Below are 15,810 nucleotides of genomic sequence, written 5' to 3' on the forward strand. Positions count from 1 at the left end.
TCGCTCTCTACAACCGCCTGACAGGAGGGTGTAGCCAGGTGGGGGTCGGCCTCTTCTCCCAGGTAAAAAGTGACAGGATGAGAGGAGCGCAAGATCCACCAGGCGAGGTTTAGGCTGGACATAAGGGAATTTCTTCACAGAAAGGGTGATTAGATAGTGGAAGGGACTGCCCAGGGATGTGGTGCAGTCACCGTCCCTGGAGTGTTTAAGGAAAAACTGGACGTGGGACTTAGATCATGGTCTAGTTGACAAAGCGACGTTCGGTCACAGGTTGGACTCGATGATCTCAGAGAGATCTTTTCCAACATAATTGATTATGTTATTCTCTGCTGTTTGGCGCTAGGCTCTCCTTCGGGCAGCCGAGGAGCCCACCGGCCTCAGGAAGCGCGGTGCCCCCGAAGCCGGAGAACGGGCGCTGGGAGCCGCCCGGCCCCGGTGCGCGGGGCGGGCTGTGGGCGGCCGCTCCCGGGCCGGGCCCCGCGTCGGCTCCGCCCCGCGCACGGCGGCTCCCGGCGGCCCGCGGGGCTGCGCCGGATGGGGCCTGCGCTCGGGGCGCGGAGAGGCCGCGGATGGTGGGGTCTCCTTTCCGCGTCCCTTCCGCGTCCCTGCGCCAGGATCTGCTCCCCGCCGCAGGTCCGGGACCGTGACCCCCGCCTGTTCCTGCCCCTGGCCCTGCCCCTGGCTATCCCAGCCCGAGCAGCTGCCTCGTTATTTCTGTTTGAATTAATGAAGCAGTCGCGGGCCGTGTAGTCTTTGGGCTATTCCTTCTTTTGTGCCTCATAGGTTTTCTCTCAAAGCAGCTAAGAAAGGACAATGGGAGTTCAAGGACTTTGGAAGCTGCTCGAATGCACCGGGAGACCCATAAACCCAGAAACACTGGAAGGGAAAATTCTTGCTGTTGGTATCCTTTAAAAGTAAAGCTGGGGAACCGAAGTTGCAAGGGAGATTATTTTAACTATTTCCCTTATTTAAAAGTGATTATCTTTTTATTATTTTTATTACCTTTAAATTGCCAACGTTCTGGTAAGCGGGCGTTTTACTGCATAATATGTGAAATACTAAGCTCTTTTATTTTCATCTTTTAAAAAATAAGACTTTTTTTAACAGGTTCATTATATAAGCGTTGGACTATAGAATTTTGCACTTTATAAATAAATGTGCTGCTCTCAGTAGGACTACAAGATGAAAAAGTTTTATACTTAACACATCAGCTTTCCTATCCTGTATTCTTGGTTAAATTCTGGAAAGACGTGTAAGGAAGTTACCCTTCATTTACCTGTAAAAATAACTGGGGAGGTATTTGCTGCACTTTTGCTTCCACTGCTTTTTGTGCAGGGAAATAGGGGCAATGATTTGTTCTTTTTCTAAGTTCATAGCTATTTCGGTAATCTCGGTTTTGATAAGACAAGCCCGGAGCCGTGGGCAAAAGCCACTCAGTCAAATCTGTGCACTTTATAGGAAATCCCAATGTGGTATATGTGTAAGAGAACACATTTTTTCCTCTCAGTGGTTCTTTAAGATATCAGTATTTGGTTGAACCAAGCAATAAAGGGAGCCAGAGATCGTAGCGGTATTTCTGTACGGAATGCTCACCTCCTCACTCTGTTCCATCGACTCTGCAAGTTACTGTTTTTCCGGATTCGACCTGTCTTTGTTTTTGATGGAGAAGCACCTCTTCTGAAGAGACAAACCTTGGTAAGTACCTTTTTGAGTCACTGCAATACAAAAGAGGATGTAGGTCTGCTGATAGTAAGTAGCCATTTTCAATGTCCTTCCTGTTGTTCTGCTTATGCTTCTGAGCTGTGGGGATGGAGGATTGAAGTCCACTGCTGCGGAGGTGTCCTTTGCAGTTCCAGCCTGGGTTAGCTCTTGGAAGATGCAGCAGCTCTCTTTTGATACAGGCAGGTTTGATTTGCATAGGAGCCAAGTTGCAGAGAAATAGATGATGATGCAAGCCTGGCTTGTGCTCCGGAATGGACCTGAACTCAGCTCTGCAGACGCTTGTACCCAGAAGCTGAAAGCTATTCCTGAGTCCCACAGAGGAAACAGACATAGAAGTTCTGAAGGCTCTGTCCCCCTTGGTGTAGGATGAGTTAGGAGTAGCTCCTAGGCTCAGCACACAGAATTTTAACAGGGATTCACTGGATGTGCATCTTCAGCATCCAGCAAAATATTGTTGGTGTAATCTTATTTTCATAGGCTAAGCGAAGACAAAGAAAGGAAATTGCCATCAATGATTCCAGGAAAACTACAGAGAAACTCTTAAAAACACTTTTGAAGAGACATGTTATCAAAACTGCTGTTACAGGCAAAAGGCAAGAATAAAAATTATTTTTCCCGTGTTTATAAGTGATAGTAAGTCTTTTTGATGTTGTTAACTGCTGTTTTGTTTTTTTCTTTTTTTTCCCTAAGCAATGAAGCTTTTCCCAGTATTACACAAGTTCGAAGAGAAGGAATTGATGATATGTATGTATTGCCTGCTTTAGAGAATGAAGAGAAGAACAGGTAGGTAGAATTAAGAAAAATAGATTAAATGGCTTTTAATAAACTCGGATAAAAGTATAAACCATATTTTTTGATGCAGATGAAAGGCCTTTGACCTATGAGACACTGTAATATATATATAAAGTATATTTCTTTAATTTATATTTTATTTCAGTTTCTTTTTGGATACAGAAGCCTTCTAGTTATTTATGGGAAAGTAACAGAAGAGGCTTTCAGCCCACAGATTAAATTTCTACACTGGATTCATGTATAAGGATGAAAGTTCTACCTCAGTCTCTGTGGCCATGTCCATACAACTAAATGGGACTGACTGATTGTTCAAGCTTGGGTGGCTGCTGCCTGTGTGGCAGCTTGATTCTGTTTTGTGTTGACATGTTCAGCAGAGGCAGGCTTTGTCTGTACTTGTCACACCTGTGACATCTTCTTAAATAACACCCAGTGAGAATGTGAAGCTGCCCTGTGGGTCACTCTTTGCGCATCTGTGCTTTTATAAACTTCAAATGCTGACCAATTAAGAATTGTGTCATAATCTAAACAGCAGCAGTTGTCCCAATCGAGTTTTAAGTGACATAAGTTTGCCTTCTTACTCTCTGTTCAGATCTTTTTGACCTGTGCATGTATTTGTATGTGTGTTTGTGTGTGTGTGTATATATATATATGTGTATATATATATATATATATATATATATATATATTTGATGATGTGAATTTTTGTACTTAACCAGCAAAGGGATGACTAATGTCTTTTTGCTTAAAATAGAAACTCTATTTCCCTGGGTGAATATCTGCACCTTTTGTTTTCTCTTTGTGTTTTTTAGCTCAGAGGAGGAGGAAGAAAAAGAATGGCAAATGAGAATGAGCCAAAAAATGATGTTGCAAGTATGTGCAACCTAGTTGCCTTGTTACTGTGAGCTATCTTCTCATTCATATGCTATGCTTAAAAGACAAACAAAGCGCTTAAAAAATCCAGTTGTTTGGAGATATAGGTCTTACTATAGCATTACTTACAAGCAAACAAGTACTCTAAGAGTTCCTATTAATGAGGAAATATAAATGTAATTTCTCCACTGGAATACAGCAGAATAGAAAATTCTTCTGGTACTCTTTTTTTTTTTTTCTTTTTACTACTTCCTCTGAACATGTGGAGAAGACATTGGTTTTTGTAACAATGCAGGTGAAATGCATGCATTTGTGCACATGTGTATGCAAGTAAAAGACAGCATATTAAACAAAATTCCTGTGCTTCTCCAGGTATGAACTGATGTTGAAGAACGTCAGTACTTTAGTTTTCACAGATAAATTCTGTATTTGCTTCTGATGTGCTGATCTGATAGGAAGAGGAGAAGAGAAATATATAACCTAAGAAGAAGACGTAATAAGTAATAAAATTATCTCTGCTTTCATCAATAGAAAAAAAAAAAAAACCCAGAAAAAATTCTTGGAAAGACTGTTTATCTTTGAAGTTGTTCTCATTCAGGAGAACCTCTTAGAAGGATAAAATCAGAGTAGCTGAGGCTATATGACCTGCTTCTGTGATTTATGCTAAGTATCTTTTTGTAAAAAGAATAAAACCAAGTTTCTCTGTATATTGTACATCAGTAATGAGCTATTTAACATTATTTTATTACATAGTAGTTACTTTTTTTTTTCTTGTTTTCCTCACTATATGGGAAGCAGCAACAAAGTTCTTTTGGTTTTTTTTTTTGTCTTGTTTGGAATGATGCTCTAAATATTGTAGTATTTTTGTTGTGCTGTGCAACAATACATAAAATATGTATTGTTGTTTTCTATTTTTATAGGAACAGTTATGTGAAAATCCTTATTCTATAGATATTGAATCAGAAGATTTCCACAAACTGCCTCCGGAAATAAAACATGAGATCTTGACTGACATTAAAGAACTTACGAAGCGAAGAAGAACATTGTTTGAAGCAATGCCAGAGGTAATACTTAAAACAGCTTTCAAGACATCAGAATGGAGCTGTTGCCATTAATGCAGATGAAGAAAGAGTACTACATCTGGAAAGCTTTACGCCCTGGACTGTTTAATAAAAGATGTTACCTTCAGGAGAAAAAAACCCCAATGAGATAATGACTCTTAACAGCCTTATCTCTTGATTTGCACTAAAATTAGCAGAGCTAATTCCATTTGGCAAAAATGTTAAAAATCATGCTGTGTTTCATGCCTCATCAGCATGATGCCCAAGGTTGCAGAACATGCTACTGGTGTGGATGAACCAGACAGAATGAACACGGCTTCGATTCCAAACCCTGAGGTTGTTAGAGGAGCTGGGAGCTGGGAAAAGGCTTTTGTAACTTAGGCAGATGTGTTAAGCTGTTCAGAGAGAAGTGGGGAATCCTATAGTGCCACTTCTAAGTGAGATCTTGAAAGTCCAATATATATCAGATCAAATGATGGCTTGTGTCCAAGTGTAAGCTAAGAATCATCATTTTAAAGTGATCCACGTAAGGATTCTCTTTTAATTGCCTTTTTTTTAAGGTGGGGGTGAGGTCTGATGACCAGCTAAGTTTTATTGGTCACAAAATCGAGGTCTCCTGTTTAGCCAGCACTCAGAGCTACGGGTACCTTTTAGAATTGTTGTGTGTTGCCAGTGTAGTATTGCTGTTACTTTGGAGTGCAGCAGCCAGTGAAAGACAAATGTTAGCTGTTTAAAGGAACTCTTCAAACAATTCCCACACTCTTCCAGAGCGTGGGAATTCAACTTGCTTAAAAGGGGTGTTTTATTTCAATTGACTTGTTTGTTTTGTTTTGTTTTTTGTTTTGTTTTGTTTTTTTGAGGACTCCAATGACTTTTCCCAGTACCAGCTTAGGGGTTTGCTTAAAAAAAGCAACCTCAATCGGTGCATAGAAAATGTACAAAAAGAAATGAATCAACAGCACTCGGGTGAAATCCAAACACAATATGAAAATGAAGGTGGTTTTGTGAAAGAAGTGGAATCAAGAAGGGTGGTCTCTGAAGAGACTTCTCACTATATTCTGATAAAGGGTATGTCAGGTCTTAATTTTGTAAAACCTGTTGTTTGGAGTGTACACTCAGCAACTGGTAGTTTTAAGAAAAACCTCAATATTGTTTGTTGGTGCATGTAGCCAGTACTTTGTATGAAATGTGCATTACTGTTATACATCATTAACTGTGATCTGTAAATCTACAGAAAAGTGGTTTATTAATCTTTATATAGTGATGTTCATTATGTAAAATGGAATGTTGTTTTAAAGGAGTATTTTTCAACACAAAACTTTCTTTCAGGTATTCAAGCAAAAGAAGCTATGAGTAGAGACTTGGAAACTACTGCAGGACCCTCATCAAAAATGCATGAATTGACTAAATTAAATAAAATCAATGAATCTCCTGCTAATGCAAAGCTGGCTGCATCTGACAAGATGCAGACAGAGAAAGATGACAGTGTGGTGGCAGCGCCCCCCTCTCCTCGGACTTTGCTTGCTATCCAGGCAGCTATGGTAGAAAGCAGCTCAGAAGAAGAACTTGATGCAGGGCAATTGAACATGGACCAATTTGTATCAGAGGAAGGCAGTGTGTCCCCAAGAACACTGCGGGCAATTCAGCAAGCTCTGAGTGAAGATGATAAAAGGGAGGAAGTTTTTACTGCTACAACTGATGGAGTGCTGTCAGAAAGACCAGAAGTGAAGGATTTTCTGCTTAGTAGCTCAGATGAGGAAGAGCAGACTGCTGAAGTTAAAGAGGGAAAAAACATTCCTACAGCTACAATTCATTCATCAATCCAAGTGACTATGCAAGATGCTGAATTTAAACAGAAGAGTCAGGAGTTGGAAAAACGTCATGTTACACCCAAAGACACTGGTATATCCAGAGATGAAAATTATTCTGCTATTGAAAATACTAGAAAAGGCAAAGAACTTACAGACAAAGAAGAAAATGATTCAGAAAATCATATTGCACCCAAGGACACCAGTATGTCTATAGCTGAAACTTATATTGACAATACTATAAAAGACACAGAAGATGTAGACAAGGAAGAAAATGGTTCTGAGAATCATATTTCACCAAAGGATACCAGTGTGTCCAGAACTGAAAATTGTTCTTATATTGACAATACTAGAAAAGGCAATGAAGACTTAGACAAATTAAAAAATGGTTCCAAAATGGACTTAAAGTCTCCGGGAGATAAGGATATGAATTTGAGTGTGCAGAAGCCAAGCTGTTCCCCTGTGCAAACTGGTATAGAGGCTTTGATTCATGCTGAAACAACAGAGCTTTCTAAAAATGAGGAAAACTTGAAAATGTCTGAAAATACACAGGAAGTAATTTCCCAAACAGCGGAAAATGTATCTGGGAATATTAGTTTATTTCCAGGAGCAAGGGATCATGAGGAGGAAAGAGAAGGGATGTCACAGTCCGAAGACAGTGATTCTGGTGGTATGTGCTTTTTAATTGTGTAAAAAGATGAGAAAATAGGACCATATTGTATTTGTAGTCATTTGAATGTAACCTTTTCTCCTTGTAAGAAATGCTCTAAAATACATTTACTCCCAGATATGTAGGAGGCAGGAAGAAAAGCTGAGCTATGTTTTTTCCCTTGATGTCACATGTTATTATTGAAACCTGAGTATAGAATATGGAGAGTCAGGAAAGCATGTTGTGTACATTGACCTTAACAGGTGTATTAACATAAACATTAAGTCAGCCACTTGGTTTATGTAATTTCACAATCCTTATATTTATGTACTGCATATAGAAGAAAAAAGTCACTGCCCAAGTTAAAAATGTGTACAAATCTCTATTTTCCTTTGATAGGAAGCTTTATTGAAGTGGATGCTGAAATCAGTAATGAGGCTGAATTTCCTACTAAATATGGTGAAAAACTGGGTGATGAAACGGCACTTCCAGAAGTGGAGACAGACAGACCTGATGTTGTCACACAGGACTTGCTGAAGGAGTCTGATGAAGTGCAGTTGGGAAACATTCAGAATGTTGAAAGAGAAGCTGATGGTAAAGATGCAGTGGATGAGTGGCAAGACATCAGTTTGGTAACTCCTTGTTTCTTGTTTTGAGCTTGTAATGGAGTGCTTTGTCTCCAACTAGTTGTTAAGGAAAACTATTGGGCAGCTGCTTACTGTTTCATTTCTTTCTCACATATGTATCTAATTGTATGGGAACTGATCTTTCTTTAAAGATCTCTCTCGCTAAAATCAAAGGAAAATTTCAAGGTTTTAGCGCATTGATGACTAGAGCCATCTCTAGTCTTAGAATTTGCTCCATTAGAGAAGCTAACAACTTCCTAGTATGAATTAATGGAACATATACTACTAGAATAACTGTAGTTGGAGACTTAGTGTTTTACTTTACTAAGTATACCTGAATTATTGAAATAATAAAAATCTTGGTTTATATTTTCAGGAAGAACTAGAAGAATTAGAAAAGGACCTTTCTGCTGAGCAGAATACGCTTCAGTCTCAAAAACAGCAGCAGGAACGTGTTGCTGCTTCTGTAACAGGACAGATGTTCTTGGAAAGCCAGGTAGTATTTGTTGAGTCATTTTGATTTGTTTGCTTCCTCCACCCCGGTCATTTACTCAAAAGCTTAGTTATAAGGCACCTTTTCTTCCTCTTAAGAGCTTGTTTTCTTCAGTTTGCTTGATTTAAAATACTGAAAGAGTAGAGGTAATCTTCAAGTCCAATAATTTTAAGTAAGTGTTATAACATTATAAAATAATAATGTAGTTATGGATAAGTCAGTGTATCTTTTAAGCACCAATTTTGAAGCTTGGGCCAATTTGATCTTTGCCTGTTTTTGTGAAAGGTGCAAAATGAACAAAAAATATTAGGAAGCTATATTCAGCAGCAAATAATTGATGCAGTTTGTGTGTTAGGTAAACTGATTTCTCCTAGGGATTAAAAGGTAAAAAATTACAAGAAGTCTGTATAGTTTTATGCCCTGAGTAAGCAATTAGAAGGACTCTTACCAGTAATGCCTGAATAAGCCTCTTAGTTTTGTGTCAGTGTTTCAAGGTTTAATACAATGTGTTTGGGTTAACATACCCAAAATATAGTAGACTAGTGATAGTGTCTGTGATGTAATAAACTTACACTAACAAATTAATTCTGAGAACTATGTAAATGCTTTTATTTTTTTTTTCCTAATGGGACAGTTTAGGTAGTTTTAAAATGATATTTTAATCTTGGTTAAATATTTGCACATGCTTGTTTCTCCAGGTGATTTTTTTAAAGGCCAGTAGATTGCTGTTGCAATATTACATGCCATATAATTGTAGGCACACCATTATAATTGTCTTTTGATCTTGTGCTTTTATTCTTAATTACAGTAAAAATTTAAAGTCTTGAGACTGATTCTGTCAAGCCTCAAAAGCCGTCTGAGTGAAGAATGTAATCCAGGCTTGTGTAACTAGCACAAGTCTGTAAACCTAGTGCGTGTGGGATATTTAACTGGGGTTATGTAATGTATCCCATAAAAGCAAAAATGCATCAAAATAGAGGCATATCAAAACACTGTCCAAGGAATGATTAGTCTTCCCAGTTTCCTGCTTGATATGAGTGTTTCTCATATGCTTTTGTACTACTTTCTTAGATAAAGTGATGACCAAATCCTTTTTTAAACGTGAATATTTTTATTTTACTTTTTTTATTTAATCTGCATCTTTCTTTCATGGAGCCCACATAATTGTAATGCATGGAGTTTTCTCCTTGCTGTGGAAAACAATACTTAAGTATGCTTGTGTAATTAAGATGGCAGATTCTCAAACTGTGTGGTAAAAGTGTCCTTAAGTGGTGCTTGACTTATGTGGCACTGTCTGCCTGAGAGGAGTTGAGTGGGGATTCCCCCTTGACTTAACTGAGCTTGGCACTTTTTACCGGAAGTTTAATATTTGTTGTCAAATATTAAATAACTCCCAAGTGTGAGTCTAGCAGTTTTGAGTCAAGCAGAAGTATATTAGAAGTTAATTCTTTAGATGAATTATTAACTGTTTTCCTTCCATCCTACAGGAGCTCCTCCGTCTGTTTGGCATTCCATATATTGAAGCTCCGATGGAGGCAGAGGCACAGTGTGCCATACTGGACCTTACTGATCAGACCTCTGGGACAATCACTGATGACAGTGATGTTTGGTTGTTTGGTGCACGACATGTTTATAAAAATTTCTTCAGTCAGAACAAATATGTAGAATATTATCAATATGTTGACTTTCAGAACCAGCTAGGTAAGCCTGAGGTATTGATTTGTTAAACACATTCTTTAATAAGACAGCTCCATCATCTGTCTCTTTGAAATTGTATTCTCTACAGAATTTTGTGTCTGTTATTACAATGTCTGTTCTTTGGAGAGTCTCTGAAGCCATTCAGTTAGGTTGCTGTTTTATTGCCAGATGGCTCCCCTGAATCTGCAGACACCTGCATTTAATATACTGAGTTAGCGTGATGATCATCAAAGCTGGAGATATGAACTATTATACCAGTTTCTGGGTAAATGTTAGCATGACTTTTCTTATGTGGTGGGAAAATTATATTCTGGTGTCATCAGATTCTTAGTCTTCTGGAGATGGAAGTTAGTTTTGGACGTACTGAGATGTAATATATTAAAAGAGGATTTGGAATATGTGTAAAACATTTTTCATATAGTTGACACTGACAGATTTTTTTCTTCCTTCAGATTACTCTTGAACTAGTGTAATCAAATTGTTGCCAATTTTGTTGAACTGCTAAGCTTCTGTGTCACATAGAGTATTAGGCAAAATATGAGCTAATTTATACTTGTTATTATGTCTTGAGCAGAACTCTCTTAAAATCAGTTTTTACATTTTCAATTTGAGGGGCTATAGACTTGGAAATAGTATTTTAATGTCTTTAGCATGAAAAATTTCATAACATTTTTATGTGGCGAAAAATGTAGCTTTGGTTTCTTCCAGAAAATTGAATGAAATATTTTTCCCCTACTTAATTATGCTACTGTAGCTTAATTGGAAAGGATTGCTGTAAAAGCATGTCTGTGATTTTTAACTGGTTTTAATGTGATAAGCCAAATCTTTTATTTGTTTATTGGGAGAAAATAGTCATCGTCAGTCTTTACATCACATTGCTCTGCAGTTTTGTGTTTCTCCTTCTTTCCCATGCACTGCAGAAATTCTTCTATCTGGACAGCTGATGGATATCATGACTAGTGTGATGGTGGTCTTGCTTTGTGTTAGACTCACATCCCTCCTTTGCTGTGTCGAATTTAAAAAAAAAAATTTTTCAAATTTAAACTCTTGAATCTGACTAAAAATCAATCTGGTTGCCCCAGACCTTATAGCCTATCAAATAGAAGTGGTCTGCTGAGTTCTTCCTTCTTTAGGGCTGTTTCACAGGCTCTTCTCTACTAATAGTACCAGCACAGAGCAAAAGGCTCCCAGTTGGGAAACACTTCTAGGAAGCAGAGGCATTGATATTATGGACTAGAATTCAACCAGAATGTTCTTATTTGATTCTGGCATTACTGAATTCAGGTCAGCATTAGATGAGAACAGGACAGTAACTGGATTAAATAAATGTAAAAAAAAAAAAAATCTCTTAACAACCCCGAATTTTGAAATTACAGAATCACAGAATTATTCAGATTGGAAAAGACCTCTGAGATCATCAAGTCCAATGTTTGTCTGATCACCACCTTGTCAGCTAGACCATGGCACTGAGTGCCACATCTGGTTGTTTCTTGAACACTTCCAGGGATGGTGACTCTTAACACCTCAATGCACAGTCCATTCTAATGTATAACAACCATTTCCATTGAAAAATTCCTCCTGATGTCCAATGAAACATTTTCATTTTGGCAAGATGTATTTGCCAAGGTAGCACAATTACTGGTACTTGAGCTAGCAGGGGCATATTGATACTGCTCCAGAATATAATTTAGCAAATTCTGATATTGAATTAAATATAATTTTACAGAGTTAATGCCTTTGTGTTCCTCTCAGTTTTTGCCTTTCAGATAATATTTTTCAATTTGTAAGATAATAGATGCTGGATTGACACACTTTCTTTTTCAGGGTTAGATAGAAGCAAGCTAATTAATTTGGCGTACTTGCTTGGAAGTGACTACACTGAGGGCATCCCAAATGTTGGCTTTGTAACAGCGATGGAGATTTTGAATGAATTTCCTGGGCATGGCTTGGAACCTCTCTTAAAATTCGCGTATGTTTTGTCATGTTTTGCTTTTTTCTATCTCCATATTGTGATTATTAGTGAATATGCTTCTCTGATGCTTAAGCATGCAGCAAAACGTATGACCATCATTGAGTATCATTAATGGGACTAAGTAGCTCTAAAATATGACTCCATTGTATCACTATTTGGAATGACAGGCAGGTAAGGTGACAAGTTGATATATCAATCACAGTAAGACAAATGAAGACAGCAGAACAGCTGTAAAATTGTGCATCTGTCTCAGAGTTCATTGGAGACTTGGATCCATAGTGGAGCAGAGGTTCACTCTCCCTGGCTTGCTGAGAGGTTGCTGTAGCTTGCTCATAGAGAAAGGGGACTTGAGTGAGGAATGGATGACCTGGAAAGCGACAGGCAGGTAAGGGTGTGGGCAAGAACAAGATTTGAAGAGGGCCAAGGCAGCTGTAGTGGCAATGGCAAGGATGGTTAGAAGTCTTTTTTTTCCCCTTTCTTTTCCTTGCATACCAAAAAACCTCCAAAAATGATAATTGTGTGTGGAAGAACCTCTGCAAGTGAGGCTGAAGTAGGGGCCTTCTGTTTAGCAGCTTATGGGGAATCCAGGTGATGTTTGCTACTGTGGCTTACAATGGCTGTATTTAGTGTGTGTGTTTTGTCTTTTCTACTTTCAAGATTATTTTTCCCTATGGCCATCTTTCATTGGGAAATTTTGTACTTCATCTCTTGTAGTAAGTGAAGTACGGAGACTAAGGCTATTGAAATTAGCATGGTGGCTCTTGATATTTCCGATTTTATTTTATGAGGCCAATTAATAATTTTCTCTGTTTTTCAGTGAGTGGTGGAATGAGGCTCAGAAGAATAAGAAACTGAGGCCTAATCCACGTGATACCAAGGTCAAGAAGAAGCTGCGAGAGCTAGAGCTTTATTCAGGTTTCCCAAATCCAGCAGTGGCAGAAGCATACCTGAAGCCTGTGGTAGATGAGTCAAGGGGTTCGTTCACTTGGGGAAAGCCCGATGTAGAGCAGATCAGGGAATATCCTTTTACTTGTTAGGTAAAAGTACTCAAAGTTCATAAGGAGTCAGTAATGGAGTGTCAAGTTCTTAACATCTCTTTGCTGTAAGGGGTCCCAAGCCCTGTCTGCATGTGCTCCCCTAAAATGATAGCAGCTCTGGAATGGAAGGGAATGCAGCTATGCGTGTGTGGCACTCAGGGCTGCTCTGCCCTCCTGAGAGAGTGGGCTGCCTCACTTTGCATGCATGGAGAACCTTGTAGCTGAACTGACTAGTTTGTTGTGATATTTCTGTAACTGCCCTGTGCCTGTTTCTCAGCTTAGAGTGGGATTGTTTGCACACTCCCTATGCATGTTTGCCATTTCTCACAAGTAAGTGTTAAAGCCTAGACAGAAATGGTGTTTCAGTCTGCACTTTATCCCTACTTATTCCTTGCATTTCTTCCAATAATGTCTGCTTTTTGCTTCTGTTGCAGTCTGAGCTGCAGCTGACTGTTGAAAAGTAGATGACAATGAATGCAGAGCTAAGTGTTTTAAACAGTAAATGAAACTTCCAGTGGGTGCAAATATAAAAATAAGGTTTGTTTATAGGCAATACCATTTAGCCAAAAAAAGTTCTATCTTCACTGAGACATACTTTTAGAAATGTTGATATTTCTAAAATATCAAAAGAGAAAAAGTTCTGCAACTAATGGAGATGTAGTAGCGTGATTGTGATATGTTGTTTTAACTGAGAGTCTTTAGACTGATTTTGAAGTAGAAAAAGCTTTGTAGTGGAGCAACTTTCTTCCAGACATTGTTTATGTAAGGGATTTTTCATTTTATGTGTTTACAAAATACCAGTAATAGCCATTTCATAAAGTTCCTTAACTTCCTGCACATTCTGCAAGGATCACTTTGGCTGGACTAGGACAAAGATAGATGGAATCCTTTTGCCTGTGATGAAACAGCTGAACTTGCAGCAGGTAAAGTAAAAACCTACCTGTAGTTTAAGGGTAACAGGAAAATTGCGAGAGAAGTGTTTTAAAAAGAACAGCAAGGCTTTGAAGTAAAATCTTTCTCAGAAGCTGGGCTTTGGTTTTTAATCTTTTTATGTATTTGTTTTTTTAAAAGTCACTAAGCTTGCTTCTCTAGAATTCATTTCTGTATGATTTGAGTGTGCTGTGAGGTATTCTGCATAATTTCAATTGTTGGTTTCAAGTTTTCTTACCTATCAAGCACCTATCTCAAGTCCAGGCTGCTGTTTGTTCTGGACATAGTGGAAGCTACAGGTACCTCAAGCAAATTCAGTACTTCTAGAAGACTGTGCTGTCTCTAAAAAATATTTATAAAAGTGCCCCTGAAATCTTGGTGAAGTGATACTGCCCATTTCATGCTGTACACATCCTTCGAGGAGGAGTGCAGACTGAACTGTTGAGCCCATTAATAATGTTACTCTAATTTCCAAATAAATGTTCTGTCAACTTTCATTACACTTGAAAGTGAATAGTGATGCCTGCTGTGATATCAAAGTCGGTTGTAAAGTTGGTCCCCACTATCAGATTCTTTTCTCCTTTTGCCATACAAAAGATAGATACCTTGTCTAAACCAGTGTTCTAGGTTCTCTGTATCGCTAAAAGGAGCAAAAGCCCTGTCATTAAATACATATACTTTCAGGTTGACTGGAATATCCTTTGGAAGTGTCTGTCTTTCTTAGACAATTTTAGGGATAAGGTAGACAAGTGGCTTAGCCTATACAAAAAGCCTAGCTGTGGCTGAATAGCAGAAATCCACGTGGTGTGACGACTACTGCTTCTGCTCTTCAGTCTTTATCCTGTAGCAGCATGTGGTGCAATGAACTTGAGTCAAAAGCCTGCCTGTTCTTGCACTTGCAGGCACAAATGGGAAGTGCACTTAGAGCATTTACTTAGTAAACATTCTGCTTTAACAGCTGGAAGCTAAGGATGTGTTTGTAAGGACATACTTAAGGGCACTACAGAGATTCTCTGTATTAGGGTTGACAATAGCAACATATGTCTAATCACCAGCAGCACAATATTTATGAAATCTCTCTCGAGTTTGCTAATTATTAATTTCTGTAAAGGTTCTTGTTGCCTAATTTATTATAAAGTATGAATATTGCTATAATGATGCATCTTACTGTTCACATTTATGTGCATATGTATTAATTTCATTAGTCCTTTGTCCTGCTTCAGTTTTGGATGCTTTATAGCATAGCTTACAACTGAATTCCCATCACAAAAATATCCAAATGTGTTTTTGTTTTATTTTTGATAGACTCAGCTTCGAATTGATTCATTCTTCAGACTAGAACAGCATGAAAAACAAGCTATTAAAAGTCAGAGACTGCGCAGAGCTGTGACTTGTCTGAAGAGAAAGGAAAAAGAAGCAGATGATGAAATTCAGGAAACAGCCACTGCTGTTACAGAGGTGGAACTTACACAGCCTGGGAAAAGGAAAGGGGAAGGTACCGCAGGCGGTGCAAATCAAGCTGTGGCAACAAAAGTACAGAGTGGAAAGAGAAGAAAACATTCAGATTCCAGGAAAGAATTTTTGTATGGAGGTGGTTTTGTTGGAAATTTGCATCTTTCAGAAACTTCTAGTGACTCCTCAGTGGAGGAATCCAAGGGCAGAGATTTAGGCAAGAGCAAAAGGAGGAAAAACATGTCTGCAACAGAGACAGGAGACCTCAAAGAGAAAAAGGGGTGCAGTAGCTCAAGTGGTGAGGATGAAGACCTGGGAAATGTAGTCATGGTGACTGCCAAACCTGTGTTTGAAGGCAGAAAAAAGAGATTGCGGAGCAAGAGAGGAATAAGAAATAAAATGTCCTAAAGAAAAAAAAATTAAAAAAGAGAAACTGTGTGTGATTTTTCTGACTTGAGCTTTGTAAATATTCTAATGAATTATTTATAAAATGTAATAAATTATCCCTATTTTTAATGCATTTTGTCACACATTTTCTGTCCAGAACTTAAATAGAAGCAATTCTAAACAATGAAAACACTATTTTTAGCACATTTACTCAGAAAGACCGAGATTGCACTTGATAGAAGTTTCCAGGCTTCAGATTTTTAAATTGAGCCAAAGCATGTTGTCCATTTATTTGCATTCTAATTGACTTGAT

General features: G+C 38.4%; 1 protein-coding gene across 3 annotated transcripts; it reads left to right on the forward strand.

Annotated features, from left to right (window-relative positions):
• Positions 1 to 507: 507 nt before the first annotated feature.
• Positions 508 to 15,630, forward strand: LOC104685994 (DNA repair protein complementing XP-G cells-like). 3 transcript variants are annotated; one of them, XM_039563742.1, is made up of 16 exons: positions 508 to 633; positions 784 to 901; positions 1,520 to 1,695; positions 2,200 to 2,315; positions 2,413 to 2,505; positions 3,324 to 3,384; positions 4,305 to 4,448; positions 5,306 to 5,513; positions 5,775 to 6,923; positions 7,302 to 7,534; positions 7,905 to 8,024; positions 9,509 to 9,722; positions 11,544 to 11,688; positions 12,509 to 12,709; positions 13,567 to 13,651; positions 14,964 to 15,630. In XM_039563742.1, the coding sequence occupies exons 2-16, from the start codon at positions 814 to 816 to the stop codon at positions 15,516 to 15,518; spliced, it is 3,588 nt and encodes a 1,195-aa protein (XP_039419676.1). In that variant the 5' UTR covers positions 508 to 633; positions 784 to 813; the 3' UTR covers positions 15,519 to 15,630. The 3 variants fall into 3 exon arrangements, with proteins under 3 accessions (XP_039419676.1, XP_039419738.1, XP_020439156.2); XM_039563804.1 differs by having other exon boundaries at positions 801 to 901; XM_020583567.2 differs by lacking the exons at positions 508 to 633; positions 784 to 901; positions 2,200 to 2,315 and having other exon boundaries at positions 1,608 to 1,695.
• Positions 15,631 to 15,810: the final 180 nt, after the last annotated feature.

This window comes from Corvus cornix, chromosome 1 (genome assembly GCF_000738735.6).
Source record: "Corvus cornix cornix isolate S_Up_H32 chromosome 1, ASM73873v5, whole genome shotgun sequence".
NCBI classification, from domain to species: Eukaryota; Metazoa; Chordata; class Aves; order Passeriformes; family Corvidae; genus Corvus; species Corvus cornix.

Bases quoted from the DNA above. Each gene is read 5' to 3' on its own strand.
- LOC104685994 (XM_039563742.1), top strand. From the start codon at position 814: ATGGGAGTTCAAGGACTTTGGAAGCTGCTCGAATGCACCGGGAGACCC. The intron at 9,723-11,543 runs GTAAGCCTGAGG...TTTCTTTTTCAG, and splicing joins TGACTTTCAGAACCAGCTAG to GGTTAGATAGAAGCAAGCTA. The intron at 12,710-13,566 runs ATATCCTTTTAC...AACTTCCTGCAC, and splicing joins GATGTAGAGCAGATCAGGGA to ATTCTGCAAGGATCACTTTG.